Source organism: Henckelia pumila, chromosome 3 (genome assembly GCF_033568475.1).
Source record: "Henckelia pumila isolate YLH828 chromosome 3, ASM3356847v2, whole genome shotgun sequence".
NCBI classification, from domain to species: domain Eukaryota; kingdom Viridiplantae; phylum Streptophyta; class Magnoliopsida; order Lamiales; family Gesneriaceae; genus Henckelia; species Henckelia pumila.
The window spans coordinates 40,548,897-40,568,881 of NC_133122.1; the positions used below are offsets into that span (position 1 = coordinate 40,548,897).

At 39.0% G+C, this 19,985-nt stretch overlaps 5 protein-coding genes across 5 annotated transcripts; all 5 read right to left on the reverse strand.

Annotated features, from left to right (window-relative positions):
* Positions 1 to 990: 990 nt before the first annotated feature.
* On the reverse strand, positions 991 to 2,437 carry LOC140886082 (probable aquaporin PIP2-8). The gene is made up of 4 exons (XM_073292584.1): positions 1,943 to 2,437; positions 1,572 to 1,867; positions 1,338 to 1,478; positions 991 to 1,228 (listed from the first exon to the last, which is right to left on the reverse strand). The coding sequence occupies exons 1-4, from the start codon at positions 2,229 to 2,231 to the stop codon at positions 1,109 to 1,111; spliced, it is 846 nt and encodes a 281-aa protein (XP_073148685.1). The 5' UTR covers positions 2,232 to 2,437; the 3' UTR covers positions 991 to 1,108.
* A 2,940-nt stretch (positions 2,438 to 5,377) lies between these two features.
* LOC140888535 (uncharacterized) lies at positions 5,378 to 7,439 on the reverse strand. The gene is made up of 2 exons (XM_073296226.1): positions 7,161 to 7,439; positions 5,378 to 7,087 (listed from the first exon to the last, which is right to left on the reverse strand). The coding sequence occupies exons 1-2, from the start codon at positions 7,437 to 7,439 to the stop codon at positions 5,378 to 5,380; spliced, it is 1,989 nt and encodes a 662-aa protein (XP_073152327.1).
* A 2,778-nt stretch (positions 7,440 to 10,217) lies between these two features.
* Positions 10,218 to 13,141, reverse strand: LOC140891818 (glycine cleavage system H protein 2, mitochondrial). Its single transcript, XM_073300470.1, has 3 exons — positions 12,954 to 13,141; positions 11,676 to 11,935; positions 10,218 to 10,543 (listed from the first exon to the last, which is right to left on the reverse strand). The coding sequence occupies exons 1-3, from the start codon at positions 13,027 to 13,029 to the stop codon at positions 10,415 to 10,417; spliced, it is 465 nt and encodes a 154-aa protein (XP_073156571.1). The 5' UTR covers positions 13,030 to 13,141; the 3' UTR covers positions 10,218 to 10,414.
* Positions 13,142 to 14,701: 1,560 nt separating this feature from the next.
* Positions 14,702 to 16,167, reverse strand: LOC140887147 (SKP1-like protein 1A). The gene is made up of 2 exons (XM_073294213.1): positions 15,767 to 16,167; positions 14,702 to 15,125 (listed from the first exon to the last, which is right to left on the reverse strand). The coding sequence occupies exons 1-2, from the start codon at positions 16,097 to 16,099 to the stop codon at positions 14,952 to 14,954; spliced, it is 507 nt and encodes a 168-aa protein (XP_073150314.1). The 5' UTR covers positions 16,100 to 16,167; the 3' UTR covers positions 14,702 to 14,951.
* A 1,073-nt stretch (positions 16,168 to 17,240) lies between these two features.
* On the reverse strand, positions 17,241 to 19,985 carry LOC140890115 (glycerate dehydrogenase). Its single transcript, XM_073297873.1, has 13 exons — positions 19,672 to 19,985; positions 19,478 to 19,561; positions 19,235 to 19,375; positions 18,925 to 19,046; positions 18,771 to 18,852; positions 18,617 to 18,689; positions 18,445 to 18,536; positions 18,282 to 18,356; positions 18,022 to 18,129; positions 17,830 to 17,907; positions 17,709 to 17,753; positions 17,504 to 17,618; positions 17,241 to 17,418 (listed from the first exon to the last, which is right to left on the reverse strand). Exons 1-13 carry the CDS (start codon positions 19,792 to 19,794, stop codon positions 17,396 to 17,398), a joined length of 1,161 nt encoding a protein of 386 aa, XP_073153974.1. The 5' UTR covers positions 19,795 to 19,985; the 3' UTR covers positions 17,241 to 17,395.

Genomic DNA, 19,985 nt, shown 5'->3' on the forward strand with positions numbered 1-19,985 from the left:
TTTCGATTTGCTTTCTTCATTCTTTGGAATTTAGTCAAAAGTGGGCAAGCAATTCGCTCCCCCACCAATATTTTTCAGGGAATGTACGTCTCAGCTTTATTTTACATTGAGAAAATTAAAAGGAAAATAATAATAATAATAATAATAATAATAATAATAACTAGACTTGGGTTAAAGGAAATATACTTCATGCTTAATTCTTGTGTCAAAGAACCTAGTTAGGTTTTTTTTAATTTAAATAACGTGAGAACTCGTATCCTCTGTTTTTATGTGTGCGTTGAGAGAACTTTCGATCTAACATAATAGTTTGCAAACCACGTTAGGCGGGTAAATCATACCGACAAACTCTGTGCAACAGGCTCGTCTGAAAAGATGTTGGTAGGGAAAATCGAACTCCTAACCATTGAGCTAACATTAAACTACTCCACCAATTCGGCAGCCCTTGAGAGAGCAATCTAGTTAGTTTTTTTTTTATCAGATGAGAATCTGCAGCTGTTACCTTTCGGTGTGCCATAGGTAAATCCCCAAACGAACGCTATTGCCTACAAACTACGCTAGTCGAGTAAACCGCACTAAGAAAGCTCTATGCAAAAGACTAGTCCAAGAAAGTGTTAGCATGACTCGACCTCTGATCAAATGCTCAACTACTCCTCCAACTAGAAGGTGGAACTAGAAATAAGTCTCTTGGATAGGAGGGTCAAATTTATATATTTTTTCATGTGGTTTAAATCATCTATATATGTATATCGTCCTTCTAGAGTCTAGACTCAAAATTAAGTCAAGCTTTAAACTAATCATCATCACATGATAATTCCATTCTCGAACCAGAAGTGAACAATAAATTAAACCGGTCGGTCTCATGATGAGAAGAGAACTGTAAAATTTTGTAATGGAATCTAAACAAAGGGTTAATTGATAATAGAAGCGTGAAGATTAAGAAAAGCGACTCTTAAAAGCAGCGATATTATCACCCCAAGAAAAAAAAAAGAGTAAAATAAACAACTCATGACGATTAATTTAATTAACAGATGAACACATTACAAAACGCAGAAGGCAATTACAAGAACAGATCGATCCCAATTCATATATAATTCAAAGCCGACGATGATCAGTTGGTGGGGTTGCTCCTGAAGGATCCCAAAGCTTTAATGGCGGCGGCTCTAAGGATATATTGGTGGTATACTGCTGCCGCTAGCGCTCCCAAGAATGGTCCAACCCAGAAAATCCACTGCATCGATCCATTTTCAAGATTATTATTTACACATGCATGAAAACTCAACAGTGGTCAAATTAAAAAAAAAGGTGATTAATTCTGTTTTGTGAGAAGAAAGATTCACCTGGTCATCCCATATTTGCTTCTTGTTGTAAATGACGGCGGCGCCTAAGCTTCTTGCTGGGTTGATGCCGGTTCCGGTGATGGGGATGGTGGCCAAATGGACCATGAAAACTGCAAATCCAATGGGGAGAGGAGCCAAAACCTACACCATGATCAAAATATGTTTATTAAAAATCCATTCTTTAATCTTGATTTTGAAAAAAAAGATTGAAATTGAACTGTTTCTTGATTTTACGGGGACGTGGGAATCACGGGCACTTCTTTTGGGGTCGGTGGCGGAGAAAACAGTGTAAACAAGAAGGAATGTGCCGATTATCTCTGCACCCAGAGCAGTTCCCGTGTTGTAGCCATGCGCGACAAAGTTAGCTCCGCCGCCGAGTCTGTTATAGTAGCTCTTCATAAAGGCTTTCACTAGCCCGACACCACAAATGGCGCCTAAACACTGCGCCACCATGTAGGCCACGGCTCTGATCAACGACACCTTTCTCGCCAGCAAAAGCCCGAACGTCACCGCCGGATTAATATGACCACCTGGATTAAAAACAGCAGAGTACTAAAAATTTTAATTAAAGCTGGGATCTTGAAAGAATTGCAAGCAGGATTTACCCGATATTCCGGCGGTGCAGTAGACGAGGATGAAGATCATGCCACCGAATGCCCAGGCAATCCCAAGAATCCCAACGCCGTCGCATTGGTCGGCGGCGTTGAGCTTCTTGTGGCCTATCACGGTAGCAACCGTGACGTAGAGGAAGAGAGTGGTGGCGATGAACTCCGCGATGAGTGCCCTGTAAAAGGACCAGAGCCTCAGCTCCGCCGTGTCAAGCAGCGGCGCCGGCGGCGGGTCCACGTAATCCTTCCTTTGCACATGCCCTTCTTCGCCCACTTCCTTCGTCATCCTAATTTCTCACTCTCCTACACCAAAAAAAAAAAGAAGGGAATTTGGGTAAGTTAATCTCTTCCTTTTTCCAGACTCGAATGCACGAAATTCTCAGGTTCCGGGGTGAACACATGGATAATCATCGAAATGGCAGCGAGTGTGGAACTAAATAGAGCAGGAGAAATGGGATGTGGATAAAGGGGAGGGGTAGTTTGGGAATAAAGTAGAAAAGTTTGGGGTAAATTAAAAGACAGCGAAACCATGTGAGAGCTAATAATCTTTGTTGTGTGGAAAGTAGGGCCTATCACAACCTATACTCAACGGCTACATCTCTTTTTTTTCAAAACATCCCTCTCTTTGCCATGACTGCAAACGAATCGAGTTGAGTTGGTTCGTGATCTTTACGAGTTCGCTCGATAAATATTTGATTCGTATTTGAACTTATCGAATTCGAACATGTTCAAACGAGCCGAGCTCGAGCCAAAATTATTGTGTTCGATAGTTCACGAATAGTTCGCGAGCCTTAATATTTAATTAATATAATATAATTATATAATAAATATATATATTTCGAACATTTTCGAACTATAATATCCGAGCAATAGTTCACGAACAGGTTCGAATATTTCGAGCCGAACTCGAACCAAAATATTTGAAATTATTGAGCTTCGAATCGAGTTCGAACTCGAATATACTCTTATCGAGCCGAATTCGAACTTTAAAATTTTACTATTTGTAAAACCAGGGCCCGGGCTATCAGGGTAGTGAAGTGGGCCTGACGTGGTGACCAGGCTAATGGAGGTAATATATGAGCTGTCATTCCTTAATCAAGATGATCTGCACACCAAGGAAGGGAATAAAAAGCACGTTAGTGGCGCGCCGGAGGGATTTCCGGCGGGGCCACTCCGATGCTTAAGTTAGACTTAGAAATAGAGTGGGCTTTTTAGAGAAATGAGTATAGTGCTTTGGAAGTTTAGATGAACATACCTCTACAAATATCTGTGGCCAGGTATTTATAGGCCTTGGAGTGAGAGTGTCACTCCGCAATTCCAGGGTAGTGGCCACGATCTGGATCGTGGGTGCGGTAGTTGCCCACGTTTGCCTGTCACGTACGATGAACTCGAAAAAGCTCGGGTTTATGATAATCGTGGGGATCATGCCCCTAAAATACGGGCCTTATCTAAGTCCTGCAAACCTGGTTTCCCGGGCTCCTGAGGCTCCTGGCCTGCCTTAATACGGCCCTGCCACTCCGTGGCATTCGTGGCCCTGCACCCCTGGCTTACCGGGGCATCACTACTCATCCCAAAAATAGTCGGGCTAGAGTCTTACTCGCTGTCCTAACTTACAGTCCCGCCACCATTGCTTTAATACAATCCTGTAATCCCTGACTCTTTATGTCCCTGCCCCCCGGGGCATCACTACTCATCCCAAAAATAGTCGGGCTAGAGTCTTACTTGCTGTCCTGACTTACAGCCCTGCCCCTGGCTATTCAAGGCCTTGCTACCACGGCCTTCCTGGGATATCCCCCATTAATGTCCAAAAGTTATAGGGCTGACGTTAACCCTAGAATTTGAAAAGACGGGCAGGTGTCAGAGGATGTTACCTGTCCTTTCGACTGCCCGCGTCGTCATTACGCTGCCCGGTTCAACTTTCCAAGGTCATTCTTACCCTTCGATCATCTTTTCATCTACGGCCAGAATTAAAGCTCTTCGCCTATAAATACTAAACCCCTTTCTTCACTTTTTCTTTACTTTCCCTGTTCACGTATTCCTTCCCTGCTTCTAAGCTTCTCTGGCTCCGGCGACTCCGCGTAGCAAGCTTGCTTTCTTCTGTAAGTTTTCTGTCTATCTTACCTTAAAGTTTTCTTGTCCCTTGAACATGTCAAATTCCACATCTTCAACCTCCGGTGCCCACGTTCGTGGCTCCTCTGATATAGAATCCGAGGCCTTACGCCACGATTTTCCCACTCCTGTTACCTCCCATGTCCAATCCACAGTAGCCCCCTTCTCATCTCGTCCGAAGAAGGCTAAAATCGGGCCTTCTAAGGACAAGGGTAAGGCTAAAATCTCCGACTCTGGGCCTCTCCTACCTTTGCCCAAACCAAACCCCGAAGGTCCCTGGTTCTCCCACTTTACCAGTACCCTACGCCCGGAATCCATAGAGGAAGTTAGGGTTATGGGTAACATTCCTCCTGCGTACTCTATTCTCATTCCGGGGCCCCTAGGCCGGGCTGACCGGTCGCCCGAGGGGTTCTATACCTTCTTTAGGGAACAGCTCAGGAATGGGCTTCGTTTCCCTATTCATACCTTTTATTACAAAATTGGTTCTTTTTACAAGGTTCCCTTGAACCAATTTCATCCCAATGCCTTCCGTATGATGGCTGCCACTTACGTTCTTTTCAAAGCGAACAACTTAGCCATCACCCCTCTCATCTTTCACTACTATTATGCCTGTCGTTTCACTGAGATGACTTTCTCTTTGAATGCCCGGCAGAATGCCTGGTTTCTAGATGATACCCCTTTCTCTTGGAAGGGATGGAAAGAAAGATTCTTTTATATTCAACTCCCTGGTGCCCGAACCAGACCTACCCAATTCTTGACAGCCCTTCCTCTTCAGCCCGAGCTCCCTAAAAATTATAAGTTGGAGGAACCCTACCTCCGATCCCAAGAGCTAGTGGAAAACCAAAAGTTTCCTTCAGCCCCTCTCCTGGAGGAAAAAAGTTTGAATGACTACGGGCTGGGTGCCCGGGTAACTGATCCGGTTGACCGGATTATTGATGAATATGATGACTCGGCCCCAGTCTCTAGTATGCTTTACTGTTACCATGTATTTGCTTCTCTTACATGCTGTTTCTAATGTACCGATTTCTATCATTTTTGCGCAGCATCCCCAGCCCCACCTAAGAAGAAAAAATCTCGACTGATGAAGCAGGCCTTTGCTCAGAAACGGGCAGCCGAGAAGGCAGCTGCCTGGGAAAAAAAAGAAGCCAGGGCTGCAGAGGCAGCTAGAAAGACCCGAATCCTTCAACTAGCGGAGGAACGCAAGGCTCAACAAGCCCTAGGTCAGGAGGCTGTCACTGCCGTTGTCACCCCCGAGGTCTCCGCTCCTTCACCTTCTGTTGTTCCCTTGCCAGTTCCATCTGTGGAGGTAGGGGTGACGAATGATCAGGCTCCTTCTGCTGCCGGTCCCTCCTCTCCTTTGACGCGGAAGAGGAAGGCCATAGAGGAGCCAGAAATGGTCATACTTAGTGACCCAGAAGAGGTGGCTCCTTCCTCTCCCTCTTTCCCCCTCTTGGCCCCCTCCTTTCCATTCTGTCTTGCCCTCTTGTAATCTATCTTCACTGTCTCGGCATAGCATTTTCGAGAGGAAGGCTGATCTCCTCGGACTTCTCTGACCTTATCTCCCACTGGGAATTTGATCTTTTGATGGTAAGCTGAGGCTACGGCTTTGAAAGAGTTCATAGCCGGCCTACCCAAGATGACATTATAGGAAGAAGGTGCTTCCACTAATGTGAATCTTGTCATGACCGTCCTCTTCTCATCTCCTGATCCCAAGGTGATGGGCAGCAACATTTCCCCTTGGGGTTGGACGGTGTGCCCGGCAAAACCATACAAGGCGGTTTTTACCGGACTCAACTCATAACCCTGCAAATCCATCTGCTCGAATGCTTCTTGAAAAAGGACATTTACTGAGCTTCCCGAGTCAACGAACACCCTTCGAACATCATAATTGGCGATCCGCGCTTGTATAAACAAGGCGTCATTATATGGTAAGTTTACTCCCTCCAGGTCTTGGGGTCCAAATGTGATGATTGGCCCCGCACCCTGCCTTCCTTCCTCCACCCCTAAACTTTCCCTCTGACTCCAGGCCTTCCTAGCCCAGTTGGAATCTCCGTCCGTAGATCCTCCCGATATCATGTTAATGATACCTTTGGCTGGCCCGTCTCCAGATGTTTTGTCTTTTTTTGCATGATCCATTTCTTGTTTCCCTTTTTCCCGAGAGCTGGTGGCATCCTGGGGAGGAATCGATGTCTGTGACCCCCGAAGCCAAGGCACGCTTCGGGGCTTTTTTGGGACCGGCCTACCATCTCTAACATAAGGCAGTTGGTGTCTTTGCTGCAGAGTTCGGCACTCACTGGTGTCATGAGTGCACTCTTGATGAAGTGCGCAGTACTTCCAGAGCTTCTCCTTAGAAACAGGGGCCTGCGTGTCCACCCTTTCTTCACACATATGAACAGCCTTATCTCGGGTCCCTCGGTGCGGAGCATACCGGGACAATCGCCCCATGTGATCATGGTTCTCTCTACTTCTTCCTTGTTCCCAGCCTCCCTCCCGCCGGGCCACCTCTTTTTTCTGCCTCTGAGCTTCCTCCATGTTAATGTATTTTTCAGCCCGAGCCAGCAAATCTTCGAAGGTCCGGGGTGCTTTTTTCACTAGTGATTTGAAAAATTCCCCTTCCCGAAGACCTTGAGTGAAAGCCGTGATCTTGGTCTCCTGGGCACAAGTCGGGACCTCCAAAGCAATTTTGTTAAACCTTTTGATATAGGTTCGTAGAGACTCCTCTCCTGACTGCTTTGCTTCAAAGAGGCTATAGGCAGTTTTCCTATACCTCTTGCTACTGCCGAAGTGTTGCAAAAACACTTGCTTGAATTCTGCAAAGGATTGAACACTCTGGGGCTCCAACTTCTCAAACCATCTTTGGGCAGAATCCACCAAAGTGGTTAGGAAGACTTTGCATTTAATCTTATCTCCATAGCAATGTAACATGGCTACATTTTCAAACCGAGCCAGGTGCTCCTCTGGGTCTGTGCTCCCATCGTACTCCCGGATTTTTGCCGACTTGTAATTCAGTGGCAAGGGTTCCTCTATCACCTCCTGTGAAAAAGGGCAACCCGAAATTTTGATAGGGCAAGCCATTTTGGAACCCCCCCTCCTCCAACTTCTGTACCTTCCTCCTGAGTTCATGCAACTCATCCGCCATGAACGGCTGTATTGAGTGCATCCAAGAGCTTTCTTCTTCTTCTCCTTCTCGAACCTGGGCAGTAGGGTTTGGATTACCCTGATTCCCTTCTTCCTCCACTGTTATGTCATTTGATTGTGGCTGCTTTGCAGCTATCAACGACTTTCGTATCACATCTTGGACATATGATTCGAACTGCTCCACGGGAATGGTAATATTCCGTCCTGGCTGGTGGTCTCCAGGTGATGTTTGATCATGAAAAGTCATATCTACGTCTATAGAACAAGCTTTCCCACAGACGGCGCCAATGATGATGGTTTTGTAAAACCAGGGCCCGGGCTATCAGGGTAGTGAAGTGGGCCTGACGTGGTGATCGGGCTAATGGAGGTAATATATGAGCTGTCCTTCCTTAATCAAGATGATCTGCACACCAAGGAAGGGAATAAAAAGCACGTTAGTGGGGCGTCGGAGGGGTTTCCGACGGGGCCACTCCGATGCTTAAGTTAAACTTAGAAATAGAGTGGGCTTTCAAAGAAATGAGTATAGTGCTTTGGAAGTTTAGATGAACATACCTCTACAAATATCTGTGACCAGGTATTTATAGGCCTTGGAGTGAGAGTGTCACTCCGCAATTCCAGGGTAGTGGCCACGATCTGGATCGTGGGTGTGGTAGTTGCCCACGTTTGCCTGTCACGTACGATGAACCCGAAAAGCTCGGGTTTATGATAATCGTGGGGATCATGCCCCTAAAACACGGGCCTTATCTAAGTCCTGCAGACCTGGTTTTCCGGGCTCCTGAGGCTCCTGGCCTGCCTTAATACGGCCCTGCCACTCCGGGGCATTCGTGGCCCTGCACCCCTGGCTTACCGGGGCATCACTATTATTCGGCTCGATTCGGTTATTTGCACCCCTACCTTTTATTATATCAAATAAATTTTTCGAATTGATAGCGCAGATAAATAAATATAATATTCAATTATGATCGTGAATTCGATAACCTTTACAAATGAATTCGTAATTTCTTGATTTTTAAGTTATTGTCTTAAATATGACGATTTACTCGCTGCAAACCCGATCGATAACACCTTATGTGTTCCCAACATCAAAATCAATATTTGTCTTCATTGTCAAATATAAAAATTATAAGATTTGTCTTCATTGTCAAATATAAAAATTATAACATGCAAGATAAGTAAAACCATAAAATATACCCGGGGTAAATGCAAATTACCTCAAGATTTCTGTTTTTTTTTTCTTATGTATCACATAAAAGATTCAAATTATCAAGTTTGTCATAATAATTCCTAACTTTTAAATTGTGTGCGACTTAAGACATACTATACCAAATAAAATAAACATAGTTTAAATTTTTGAAATGAAGTCTCGAGTTTAATTATAATTATGAGAAATATCAGTTAAGAAAAGCATAGATTTGAATAAATATATGCATGCACATAACGCATTGTTTGACTAGAAAGATACGATATTAATTGATTATACATTCTTATTTTGTTTACTATTTAATTTAAATATTTTTTTATAAAAAAAATTAGTGTCGAACTTCATTGCCTTAACTAAATGTATAAATTTAAAATATTTTATTCATAACAAGAGGATTACCTAACATAATAATTTGTGAACTTCAAGAAAAAAACATTATAATTTGTGAATAAAGTAATAGTAAAATGGAAAACAACCTGCATACTTATCTTTGAGCACTAACGAATACTTTATTAGGTGTCATTAATTATCGTAAAAGAGAGCTGTCGGGTCCTACATCTTTTATCATTGTCCTATGCTATTGTTATTATTATTCTTCTTTTGGGGTACATAGGTAAATTAAATTAAAATTCTCTGGATTGGAATTTGGGATGGATTGTCCTTTTTCTTTTTCTTTTTTTTTTTAAAAAAAAAATCGAACATACCGCAATAAGTGAAGGTTTTTTCTGTTTTTCTACCTATATTTTCGTCATCTTCTATAATAGTTCCAACTTTCGAAACTCCAGAACAATGTTTGTTATAATTGGAATTCGGATTCAAGATTCAGATCAATCTTTTTATCAAATAGATAGTAAACTAAAATTTGACAACTCCGGTTTATTTTATTTTTTAAATTGGAAATGATGTTTATTATAATTTTTCGTCATATTTGATAAATTATAAACCAATCAACTAGTTAGTTGGTGAAAAGTTTACTTTTGCTTTAGTAACGGTTAGTGTAAATCTCTTGCTCTAAGTCGAGAAAAATCCAATTTAAGTTTATTCAAGCCTTCAAATTTCTGCGTACAAAATGAAACTCCAACGTTAAATTTGATAAAACAATTTGAACTTCAAAAATCTCTCATTTTCTTTGACATATTAAACATAAACTCCAACATTAACTTTGACAAAACGATTTGAACCTTAAGAACATCTCCAACGCTGCACCATTTGCACCATTTTGGTGCAGGATTGAAGTCCAACGTCCTGCGCCAAATATGGCGCAGGAAAATGGGCTGCACCAAATTTGGCGCAGCCCACTTTTTTTTTTATTAATTTTTAATTATTAAATTTTATTTTCTTGAAAAATAATTTAATATTTAATTTATTGTTTTAAAAATTAAATATTAGAACAAAAATATTTAATATAATAATTCATTAATTTTATCAATAAATATTTAATTATTAATTAAATTTAATATTTATTTAAATAAATACTAAATAATTAAAATAAAAATGTAAATTGGGTGACAAATAGCAAATTAGAATAATATATGTAAAATAAAGAGAATATTCCGATAATATTCCTTTTGGTGTAAGATTTGATGTAAATGAATTGGAGATGGATATATTGTTTGATGCAAAAATTACACTATTTTAGTGCAGAACTTGCACCAAAATAATGTTTGTGATTAAAGATGGCCTAAAAATCTCTCATTTTCTTTGACATAATAAACATAAGTACTAAGGCATCTACGTTGGCATATGTGTATAGTCCACCTCGCGCTTATTATAATTTAAACATAAATATACTACTAGAGAATCTTTATGAAACCTTTGGTCAAATAATAGGATTAGCCACAAGAAAATTTATTCTTGAACTCAATTAAAACGTCCCAAAGAACTTCAATGTGTCTTTTGCCAAACAAGTAAAATGAAAAAGAAAACGGAGCTTCACAAAACTCCTTCAGCCTCGAGCTCTTCATTGCTATTTTTTGAAAAAATAGATTATTAATCCAATGAATCACAGGACATCTCCTCCATCAGTGTTTGGCATCTTCTTCTTCACAAAACTTGGTGTAATGATCATGGCCCATTAGGTTGTTCACTTCATCGGCTTTGCTTATCTCTACCTTTATGATCCATCCTTTCTCATACGGGCTAGCGTTGATCTTAATGCAGAATTCAACACAGTTAGTGAGAATAATAAAGGGGACAAGCACAATAATGGTATCGTTTTGTTTCCAAAAGAGTGCAACATAATCAAGTGTAGATTTATCGGCATCAATCAGAATAGAGCTAAGATAAAGGTCTTGACTCTTGAGCAGCACATTAAGATTACGATTCTCTAACTTACCTACAATAAATCTCCACCAACAGTTATATTCTACGAAATAAAACAATTTGATCCAACTATGAAAACATGAACTCAAAACTATGAAGACGAAACCATATAACAAAAAGAAGTCTTTTGGCACTGTCACTCGGCCTGAATAAGTAGCCTTTAAGTGCCAAACTCATCTATTCAAACGGCTTTTGTGCAATGAATTCTAGCCGACTAAACCTCTTTACAAGATAACAAAGGCAACTAAATAACTGACATGAAAAGAACAGAAGGCATTGAATAGGAAGTGCCAAATTAATTTTTGACTTGATTGGTAATAATTATTTGGAAACAAATTATTGAAACTTGAAATAATTATGAAAATTGAGTGGTTTTAACTTGTAATATTCTTGAGTCTGTAGATCGTAGCACTGAAATAACGCCTTTCTGCGGAATAAGCATCATCCGAGGTGGTACCAAAATGATAGAAAGAAAAACAATAAAAAACACAGGATATCAATTACAGTATCATATTGTCTGGGATACAATCTGATTAGGTAACTTTGCTGCAGTATCAATGTTGATTCACTAGAGCCATAGCAACCAAATGCATAAATGATTTATTTTGGTCTGTCAGGTACTTCAAAGCAAACTCAAACGCAAGCAAGCAATAATGCCAGCATGATAAGGTCAGTGCTAACTCTATAAAGGCATCTTGCTTCTTAGTCGCCCCTATTTTGTTAATATTATTTCTGCTGTTGTTATTTTTATTTTTTTTTCAGGATTTCTCATCCTATGAATTTCTTCTACTGTCTCCTTTTTCTCACTCTCCCATAATATCACAAGTTGAAGCATTGGACATATATTACGGTGTAAAAAAATGACGAAAAGAAAAAGAAATTACTGAAGAAAGTGTAACCGCCACCACATGGCAATTGGTGAAAAGGATAAAATCGCAGTTTGATAGCAGAAACACTCACCAGACCAGGAGAATCATTAAGCTCTGTGTTAACTTCAACCACTTTCCCTGAAATAGGAGAGTTGATGTCGCTAGTTGCTTTGACGCTTTCAACTGCACCAAAACTCGCACCTTGCTTCACTTCAGCACCTGTCTCAGGTAGTTCGACATATACAACATCACCCAAGTGATCTTGGGCATGATCGGTAATGCCTATGGTAGCAGAATTGCCTTCCACTTTCACCCATTCATGAGAATCGGCATACTTTAGGTCCTTGATGACTGCAGGAGTCAAAAAAGAGATCTCGATGATAGATATCACAAGTACAAAACCTTGACAAATTTCACGAAATGATGGATCTAATAAGATATATCCAGATCAAGGTAAGTTAATATATTTCCAATATTAGCCTTCATGAATGAACAGAACATGTTTGTAAACCGATTCTACCATACTTCATTCAGTTTAAAATACATTTTCTCATAAGAAACTAGTACTTGCCACTATACCAAAACTATCAGCTCAAGTGTCACTTTATATTGCTTCAATTCATTTACTACGTGACCAACAACAAAGGACTATATCGGCAGTCGATGCTACCAAACAATCAACTTTCATTGTCATGGACTAATACCGAGTCAAGTCAGTGTTTTTTCACATACATCGCAGATTGAGGCTATTTGGAAAAAGCTAACATACAAGCGCCGCTTGAGACAAATCTGAAATATTGGACCAAGAAATTTATAATTCCGAAGAAGTTGAAGCGATTTCCATAACGAGCAATTGTCGGTTCCACAGCATACTCCAAATCATACCACTCTGTTTGGTTTACCATTTCGAATTGGCCAATATACTCAGTTTTGGCATTCAAACACATCAAAACCGGACACAAATGTGATAGCAGTGTAATAATTGTCTCAAATATGTAAAGGATGAGTCGATAACAGCAAATTCCTTCCTTTTTGAGGCAGATCACTTTCAAAACACAATGACATGTCCAAAAACCAGATAAAATTCCACAACCATTTATCGTTCTCAAGAACGTCAACATAATTCCTTAAAATATTCGTCCATTAAAAAATGCACAAAGAACAAGACAATTACACAGACACACACTCATACATTCATAACTAAAACAAAACCAGCCATGAACTCCTATCCGACGGATCAGATCTTCAAAACCAAGAATCACAGATCAAAAGGTGCTGTCTTGAATAGAACCCATGAATAAGATTCACACTGCCGAAAAGACAGATCCAGAAACCAGCAAAAACAAGAACAAAATATGAACAAACGTACCAGTGGCAAAACCTCTGTTGGAAACAGAGATCCTAAGGTACGAAGCAGCTCTGGTCGCCCACAACTTAGACGCCATGTTCAAACAAAACCCACCACCGTTCTTCAGTGTAGGGGGAGGGGAACTACTATAAGTTGGCAAGCGGTGATCGATCGAAAGATGAAAGGGGTTGGTAGGGTAAGTGGCCAATTGTTTGCTAATTCTATATTATGTCTTTTTTTTAATAATTATCATTTTGCAATCTTAAAATTATTTACATGTTGGCCATGATTTATATTCCCTTCATTGTTTAAATTTTAAATTAAACGAAATATTGAGTTTAATAGTCACAAACGTGTCTTTTTCTAAGGAAAAAAATTTATTTACGTGCTATATTATTATTATTATTATTTTGGTAAGTTACATGCTATATTATTTAGTAAATGGTAAAGTTGAAATATTTTTGGGATTTATAACTTTCTATATGTATGGATGTTATTTAAACCGGAGACAACAATGGTTCACCTAAATTTAATAATATGGTGCCATCGGTCGAGATTAGGTGGTTTAAAATAATCAAGTAAAAATTTTCAAATTGATTTGAACATTATTTACTATATCTATGCTATATATAAAATTCGACATCGATATTAGTAAATTTTGATTTGTCAATGTGACATCAACGCCAAATTCAATTATATAAAACTACTCATACATTTATTATTATTAATATTAGTATTATTATTATCATTATCATTAAAGATAAATAAGTTTACCAAATGTTAGAGTTTTCTCAATAATCATGTTTATTCAATATATGAACATGATAAATAATATGCGAAAACAAGATCGAGCGTTACCTCTAGCCATCGAATAATTTGTAAGTGTGCTGCTTTCCTCTCCAGTTGAAGCCTTCTAAACAATCCAACTCTTTCGCAGATGGTGTATTTGTGTTGTATTTAGGGACCTCAAGAGCCTCGGTATTTATAGGCAAATTCTCATACCATCAATGAGTTCGGGAGCACGAGATTCAAACTAAGTGTGCGTTGCGTGTCTCACTTTTCTGAATGTGAGACGTCATATGCACAGTGTTCAAGTATGGCGGCATCGATCGTCACCGCTTCCGTCATCGTATATATCTCGTTTTTAATTATGTGTCATATTTTCTTACATTCTCCCTCTTGGCACATATACAAGCCAATATATATAAAAAAACAAAATACATGAATCATGGCGATAAGTTCTCTGATAAGCGAGTATTATCTTTCATGTATCACAATATATTATGTCTCTCAAGCTTTATGAATAAACCTGAACTTTATGTTTATTCGAGGTCCAACGTTTAATCAAAATTACACCCTTCTCAATTTGCTCGAATCAATTATCATTAATATCTTCCTCAACTAGTATTAGTAAACAATGCACTCGGAGCAAGATCCAGTACATCTGAATATATATTCTATATAAATTTGGCATCATCATATCTTATTCAATCACGAGTAATTCATTTAATGTTTATTTTTATTTTTTTGAGTTGACACTCGAGACCTTAATGTCACATAAACTATACAACATTAATTCATTCATTGTTTGTTGCAATATTATAATTTTTTTTTTATATTGGAAAACGTTAATGTATTAAAAGTAAGATTATTTAATATATACGATAAGTATGTTACAAACGTTTCGGGATTTTTTAAAAATAAAAAATCGTGGAAAGATTTTGAAAGGTATGAGAATTGAAAAAACCTTGTTAATATGAGAGCATTCAAAACAGAATAACCAATTAAACTAAAAAGAGATGTCAAATAACATAAACCCACAATATTTACTTGAGTCAATAACTCTTAAGAAAGGACTAGTAAAGGGCCAAAGGCCTCAAAAGAAAAAGACTACTAAATATAATCCCAAGACTAACAAGGAGAATCCCACATATTTACTTGAGTCGATACTTGAAAAAGGACTAGTAAAGGCTTCAAAAGAAAAAGACTAGCAAAATTACGAATATCAAAAAGCAGAAGTCACTCGAATGCCCATGCATTTTCCTTGCGAACTTCCTCCTCCTCCTCAGGGGTGAAGTCGTTTACAATGTTGAACAGCGAGCGAATTTCCTCCGGGGTCTTCCCTTTGATCATATCAGCAACCGTCTGGCACGTGAGATCAAGCAGGCCCTTGACGTTCAAGTAGTTTGCAGCCTGAAATAAAGATGATCGAAATAACAAACAGGTAAGCACCAAGATATTCTAGCAATCAAATGAGTAATCTACCTTCAGAAGCAAACAACATGCCTACTTAATGAATTAGAACAATGCCACATAACTCACAAGCCTTTCCACATTAGTAAAGGTGCGAAAAAGTTGATTGTTAAAATACAAGCGATAAGGTCAAAAGAAATATCTCCAACAATTTTTCAAGAATCAATCTCTTCCATACTACAATTTGCCACAACTTTCAAGATCTTGTCAAGGAATATATATAAAATTTTCTTATCTGGTTGAAAATTCAATACAACACAAGAAACATGGACAAGGGGTATTCGATATCAAGGCCAAACACATCAATCGCCCCAAACCACAAAACTTCAGAGAAATCACGATTCCACACATTCAATATCAAATACACTGATTCCAACCGGCTACACACAAACACTAGCAGTGCATACATAATAAATTAATATTAAAGATATCAGCATGTCCTATAAAGTATAAACAATCATGAGTCGGCGCAATTGTAAATCAAACAAAAAGATGACAAAAGACGAAAAGGGCAAAGGGTTTGAAAACCAAAGAGTGTAAAATCAATCACATACACAGACAGAGAGAGAGATTGGGATTACCAATATGAGATCAAACAGGGTCCCCTGATCAACTTGCACAAACTCCTTGTCAAACTTGTTCAATTCCGCGTCGGGCAAACTGTCCGCGGCCACCGGGACGCTATCAGATTCGGCCTTGGATTCAGTTTGCACGTGGCGCTTGCAGTACTCGATCACCTTCGCCAAAATCTTGGAGGTGACGTTGGGCAGAGGGATGACGGCGTCGGCGCAGTCGTCTTCAATCATATGCCTGATGGTTTGCGATTCCCTCGCCACCAACTCCTCCAACTCAAACGTGTCCCCCTCAGAACTCTTCAGCACGATCATCTTCTTCGATGCGTCAGCGGAAGACATGATTGTTTCGAATTTCAAAGCTATAAACCCTAATCGCAAAAGAAAACCTAATGGGAGATTTTGATTTAATTTAATCGAAATATCGGAAACTTTCCGTCTGTATTTATAGAAGAAAAAAAGAGAGACGCCAGCCGGTTTCCTATGGCAACACGACTTTTCGGCCAAGTATAAAGCGCGTTTCTAGTTTCAGTAGGAAACGATTTGAAAAACAACTTTCAAATATGATAGGAAACTTTCTTTATTCAAAATATTATCGTTAAATCTTTACCATTTCATATATATTTCCTTCTATTTTATCGTAATCTTTTATTCGTATCCATCTGTTTAAAAACTTTGATTCTTTAAATATATATATATATATATTTTTATATTATTATTATTATTATCAACTTAAAATATGTGAGGTTATTAAAGTAATGTTTGAGATACAATCGAAAAAATTACAAAAAAAATTTAAATGTACCTAAATAATAAATTGAGAAATCTACATGTAATCAACGAGAATCGAACGTGAAAGCAATTCATCTCCTTTTCTTTTAATATATTTTCTTACTTTTACTTTTTGCTTCCACCACAATTAAATTAAATTAAATTGCATAAAATTTTAAACCTGAGACCAAACCAAAGGAGGACGGTAGGTGTGAATGTGATCGCCCCATCAAGTCATCAACCCCTCTCAACCTCTTTTCCTTAAAAAAAAAACAGAATTTTAAAACAAATTAAAAAAAAAAAAAAAAAAAAAGTCTCGAGTTCACAAATTGAATCAATGCTTTGTCAAGTAATAAATATTTTTTTAGGCCCCTCTCAAAATTATTCTAGGTAGCAACTTGATAGGCTTTTCCCATCACTATATTTTGTTGGTTTGCTTGACTTGGTGAGATCGATTTCCACCAAAACTTAAACACGAGTGAGTCGCGAGTGGGCTGATTGAATTGGTGTGTCAATTCAAGCCGCACAAGATCGAACTAAACTCGAAAAAAGTTGTTGCGTGCTGCTGCGTTCCTTAGCCTTGTGACTACCACTATTTCTTTTTCAACATGAAAAAATAGCCATGTCTTTTTTTTTTTTTTTTCTTTTTCCTTTTTTACTGCAAAGAATGCTTACTGTTTTGATTTGTGAAATAAAATGCAATATGTGATGATTAAATATTATAATCAAAAGCAAGAGACCATAAACTATCTGATTCAAAAGAACACAAGGGTTTGCTGTAGTACAGTAAAAACTTGGAGTTTCCTCCATGTTTATAATGTGCTTTGTATAAGATACATAGTATTCTTGCAGGCTGCATATCAATGTTTACAGCTTTGAAACCGGTAAACCTGCGACGAGTTAACGAAGCCATGGTTAGGAAAAGAAAGACCATCAAGAAAGAATTATAGTGTGCTTCAATGGCTGATAATTTACCTATAGCTTTTGAATTGACAATGCTCGGGCATGCAGCAGGCGGGGGCGATTTCTCGTCAAGAAACACCTCCACGCTGTTGGGATTCGACCAAACGGGATATCCTTTTATTTTTCCCTGTAATGTGAACCAAGAAAAAAGATTGCTAAATAAAATTTTAGGCCTTGATAATGGCTGGCTGTGTAGTTTGATTCATGTATGCGGTACCAGAACGTTTAGAGCCGCCAGTGTAGCCATTCCTTCGCGAGTCCACTGCACGTATGAGTGTAAACTTAAGCAGTGATTGACAAAGGTTTCAGTAGGGGGGGAAAGCGAAGAAAAATGTTACCTTGGAAGCAGAGGCTATGTGAGGAACAATAACTGCATTCTTCATTTCTGCGAGCCCCGGTTTCATGTATGGCTCATCCTATTAAAGAAACAAAAACAAGTATATAGAAAACACATTGTTTTTATCCAAGATTAGTCGTTTTATCGTAGTGCTGTAAGGTTTCGGAAGATGTAGGAATAAATATGCGATCACCTCAAACACATCAAGACCAACTCGAAACATAGGATTTGCTTTCAAGTGCTCCACTAGAGCTACCTCATCTATCACAGGCCCCCTGCTGCAGTTTATTAATATCGCTTCCTACATAAAGATGCACAAGTACGAGGCTATAGAAATCATGACGAGTGAAAAAATAATCAAATTTCATGTAATATGCGCCGCGCCCTACAAAATTTCTATGTTCACTACAGGCTATGGTATTTTATCAGTTCAAGTAACATATGTTATATTACCTTCTTCATCTTTGAAAGCCTTTCTTTATTGACTAAATGATAGGTTGTTTTATCAAGGATCGGATGCAGACTTATCTGCAAAATATCGAATGTTGAATCACAGAAGTTTAACAACCGAAGTCCCAGTGAACATCTACTGAAAAATGAAATAAAACTTGCGAACCACATCAGCCTCTCGAAGAACCTCGTCCATCGACGTCGCCCTTTTCCAAGTTACAGGCTCTTCACCATTGGCTTTCAAGAAGTTCCCATAAGCTGCAATTTCAAGGTAAATAAGTATCTGGTAATGAATAGGACTGTAAGTAACTGCATCACTAGCATTGATGAGCGCGTGCCTGTGATGAACTTTTCAAGACGAGTGGCTTGGTAGAGGTCATAGTAAATCAGGTTCATTTTAAAGCCTTCAACCTATTATAGATAATCAGTTTGATGCAGCACCATTAGAACTTCAGATCAGTTAAACAAGACACAAATTTGCTGAATAATTACCATCATTCTAGCATACGCAGATCCTATGCGACCGGCTCCAATAACTCCAACTGTCTGTCCTTTGAGTAAATTTCCTACAAAACTTTATAGCAAAATGTCCAAATTACATTGCTGCTTTGGCCAAGAAGCACTAAAAGTTGATTAAATATCATACAGATGAGGAAGCCATCCCTCGTATAATCCGGCCCTCATGTACTCATCTGCCTCAACAATTCTTCTTGCAGCAGCTAATGAAAGTGAAGCAGCTAACTCAGCTGTAGTCTCCGTCAGCACTCCCTAAGTAAAACACCCCCATTAAAATGACGAATACGTCGACTACCCTTTTGTATTCTCTCACAGAAGAACAAATTTTCGCTCATGCCGAATGAAATGTTCACACTGATAACCAGTCAACAAGCATATATTTATACAAGAAGTCACACACTCGAATCAAACAAGCAAAACAAAATCTAAATATAACTTACAGGTGTGTTTCCAACAGCAACACCATATTTAGTGGCAGCATTCACATCAACATTGTTGTATCCCACAGCCATGTTGCTAAATGCTTTTCCTCCTGCTCTGCTCAATGCTGAAAATAGTGTCTCCCCCCAGTCCTCAGTTAACTGCAAAAGACACTCATCAAAATGTACTAAATCACACACAAACAGGGGAAAAAATGGAAGCTTTGGCTCCCAAAATTCGACATGTGTGTATCGACTATCAACCTGTCCAATAACTCCATCACATTTGTCACCGATCAAAGCAAGGATGTCTTCAACAGACAATATGGTTTTCTTCTGTGTGCATATCTGTCACACAGAAAGTCAAGAAACAGACAAGAATCAATGCAGGAATCGATTCGAGGTTCCGAAAAACGAAGTTCGAATGAACTGTCATGGTTCTTGGCAAAGGAAATTACTTCCAGACGACAATTTTGTTCGATCAGGAGATTGATCCATCGGGTTCCCGGCATCGGTTTGGTGCTGATAACTCTGTATTTTCCATTCGGATTGTGGACTTCGATTTGCAGAGGCTTTGCCATTTGTTTGAAGATAAAATCTCACACTTGAATGTGTGCTTCTAGTGTTCAATGTTTATCAATTATCTCATGGTGTATCATTGGAGGAGGCAAATTTTTAAACAATTCTTGATTTGCTGCGGCGGGGTGCATCATAAGAGTCATCCATATACAATCAGGAAAGTGTTGAAGGTATAGATGTTTGATTTCATTGG

What these genes read in the sequence shown, in the direction of transcription:
- LOC140888535 (XM_073296226.1), bottom strand. Translation starts at nt 7,439, where the DNA reads ATGACTTTTCATGATCAAACATCACCTGGAGACCACCAGCCAGGACGG. An exon ending in TGCATGAACTCAGGAGGAAG is followed by an intron (nt 7,088 to 7,160) that starts GTACAGAAGTTG and finishes CCTTTTTCACAG; the next exon opens with GAGGTGATAGAGGAACCCTT.
- LOC140891818 (XM_073300470.1), bottom strand. Translation starts at nt 13,029, where the DNA reads ATGGCGTCTAAGTTGTGGGCGACCAGAGCTGCTTCGTACCTTAGGATC. An exon ending in CAACAGAGGTTTTGCCACTG is followed by an intron (nt 11,936 to 12,953) that starts GTACGTTTGTTC and finishes TGACTCCTGCAG; the next exon opens with TCATCAAGGACCTAAAGTAT. An exon ending in TTAATGATTCTCCTGGTCTG is followed by an intron (nt 10,544 to 11,675) that starts GTGAGTGTTTCT and finishes TTCTGCATTAAG; the next exon opens with ATCAACGCTAGCCCGTATGA.
- LOC140887147 (XM_073294213.1), bottom strand. Translation starts at nt 16,099, where the DNA reads ATGTCTTCCGCTGACGCATCGAAGAAGATGATCGTGCTGAAGAGTTCT. An exon ending in CCCTGTTTGATCTCATATTG is followed by an intron (nt 15,126 to 15,766) that starts GTAATCCCAATC and finishes TCTTTATTTCAG; the next exon opens with GCTGCAAACTACTTGAACGT.
- LOC140890115 (XM_073297873.1), bottom strand. Translation starts at nt 19,794, where the DNA reads ATGGCAAAGCCTCTGCAAATCGAAGTCCACAATCCGAATGGAAAATAC. An exon ending in TTGCTGTTGGAAACACACCT is followed by an intron (nt 19,047 to 19,234) that starts GTAAGTTATATT and finishes TGTTTTACTTAG; the next exon opens with GGAGTGCTGACGGAGACTAC. An exon ending in GGCTTTCAAAGATGAAGAAG is followed by an intron (nt 18,130 to 18,281) that starts GTAATATAACAT and finishes ATCTTTATGTAG; the next exon opens with GAAGCGATATTAATAAACTG.
- LOC140886082 (XM_073292584.1), bottom strand. Translation starts at nt 2,231, where the DNA reads ATGACGAAGGAAGTGGGCGAAGAAGGGCATGTGCAAAGGAAGGATTAC. An exon ending in CTGCACCGCCGGAATATCGG is followed by an intron (nt 1,868 to 1,942) that starts GTAAATCCTGCT and finishes TTTTTAATCCAG; the next exon opens with GTGGTCATATTAATCCGGCG. An exon ending in AGCAAATATGGGATGACCAG is followed by an intron (nt 1,229 to 1,337) that starts GTGAATCTTTCT and finishes GGATCGATGCAG; the next exon opens with TGGATTTTCTGGGTTGGACC.